The 1,053-nt window shown below is 66.1% G+C and overlaps 1 protein-coding gene across 1 annotated transcript; it reads right to left on the reverse strand.

Moving 5' to 3' along the window:
• Positions 1-206: 206 nt before the first annotated feature.
• On the reverse strand, positions 207-1,046 carry LOC104281971 (synaptobrevin-1-like). The gene is made up of 2 exons (XM_009880036.1): positions 839-1,046; positions 207-352 (listed from the first exon to the last, which is right to left on the reverse strand). The coding sequence occupies exons 1-2, from the start codon at positions 1,044-1,046 to the stop codon at positions 207-209; spliced, it is 354 nt and encodes a 117-aa protein (XP_009878338.1).
• Between the last annotated feature and the right edge of the window lie 7 nt (positions 1,047-1,053).

Below are 1,053 nucleotides of genomic sequence, written 5' to 3' on the forward strand. Positions count from 1 at the left end.
GGACATCCCCTGCCACCCTGGGGACCCCCTGCTGCCACCTCGTGGACAGCCCTCTGCCACCCTTGGGGACACCCACTGCCACCCCGAGGACCCCCAATGCCACCAAAAAGTGCCCCATGTCCCCACCCCCAGTGCCCAACTGGACCCAGTGCCCCGGAGCCCCCTCAGGGACACCGTGTCCCACCCTGGGGACACTGTACCCCACCTTAGGGACCTTGTGCCACCTCAGGAGCCATGGGCCCAACTTGGGGACCCACTGCCACCTCGGGGACCCTGTGCCCACCCTGAGGACCTTGTGTCCACCTCAGGGACACTGTGTCCATCTTGGAGTCCCTCTGCCACCTTGGGGACCCTGTGGTATCTCAGGGACCTTGTGCCCACCTTGAGGACCTTACGGCCACCTTGGGGACCCTGTCTCCATCCTGGAAACCCTGTGCCACCTCGGGGACCCTGTGGCATCTCACTGACCCTGCAGCCACCTTGGGGACCCAGTGCCCACCTTGAGGACCTTGCGTCCTCTCTGAAGACCTTCTGCCCCACCTTGGGGACCCTGTGGCATCTCAAGGACCTTGTGGCCACCTTGGCAACCCTGTGGCATTTCAAGGACCTTGTGGCCACCTTGGGGACCCTGTGGCCCACCTTGGGGACCCTGTGGCATCTCAAGGACCTTGTGGCCACCTTGGGGACCCTGTGGCCCACCTTGGGGACCCTGTGGCATCTCAAGGACCTTGTGGCCACCTTGGGGACCCCGTGGCATCTCAGGGACCTTGAGGCCACCTTGGGGTGGTACCCTGTGACCCACCTTGGGGACCATATACCGCCCTGGTGACCCCCATACCGGCCGCGATGACGTCCCCGGCCCTCACCGTGGCCTCCAGGTCTTGGCTCTTGCTGTGGAGCTGCTCCAGGTTCTCGCCCCGCGCCAGGATGCGCTCCACGTTCTGCGTCATGATGGTTTTGACGCCCTCCACCTCCTGCTGCAGCGCCCGCACGCGCCCGCTCTCCGGCGTACCGCTCGCCATGCCGCCCGTGGCGCCGCTCGCCATGCCGCCC

This window comes from Charadrius vociferus, unplaced genomic scaffold (assembly GCF_000708025.1).
Source record: "Charadrius vociferus isolate BGI_N301 unplaced genomic scaffold, ASM70802v2 scaffold1932, whole genome shotgun sequence".
Taxonomy (NCBI): Eukaryota; Metazoa; Chordata; class Aves; order Charadriiformes; family Charadriidae; genus Charadrius; species Charadrius vociferus.

Coding starts and splice junctions, on each gene's coding strand:
- LOC104281971 (XM_009880036.1), bottom strand. CDS start 1,046: ATGGCGAGCGGCGCCACGGGCGGCATGGCGAGCGGTACGCCGGAGAGC. Junction 353..838: donor CGGGGACGTCATCGCGGCCG/GTATGGGGGTCA, acceptor GAGATACCACAG/GGTCCCCAAGGTGGCAGAGG.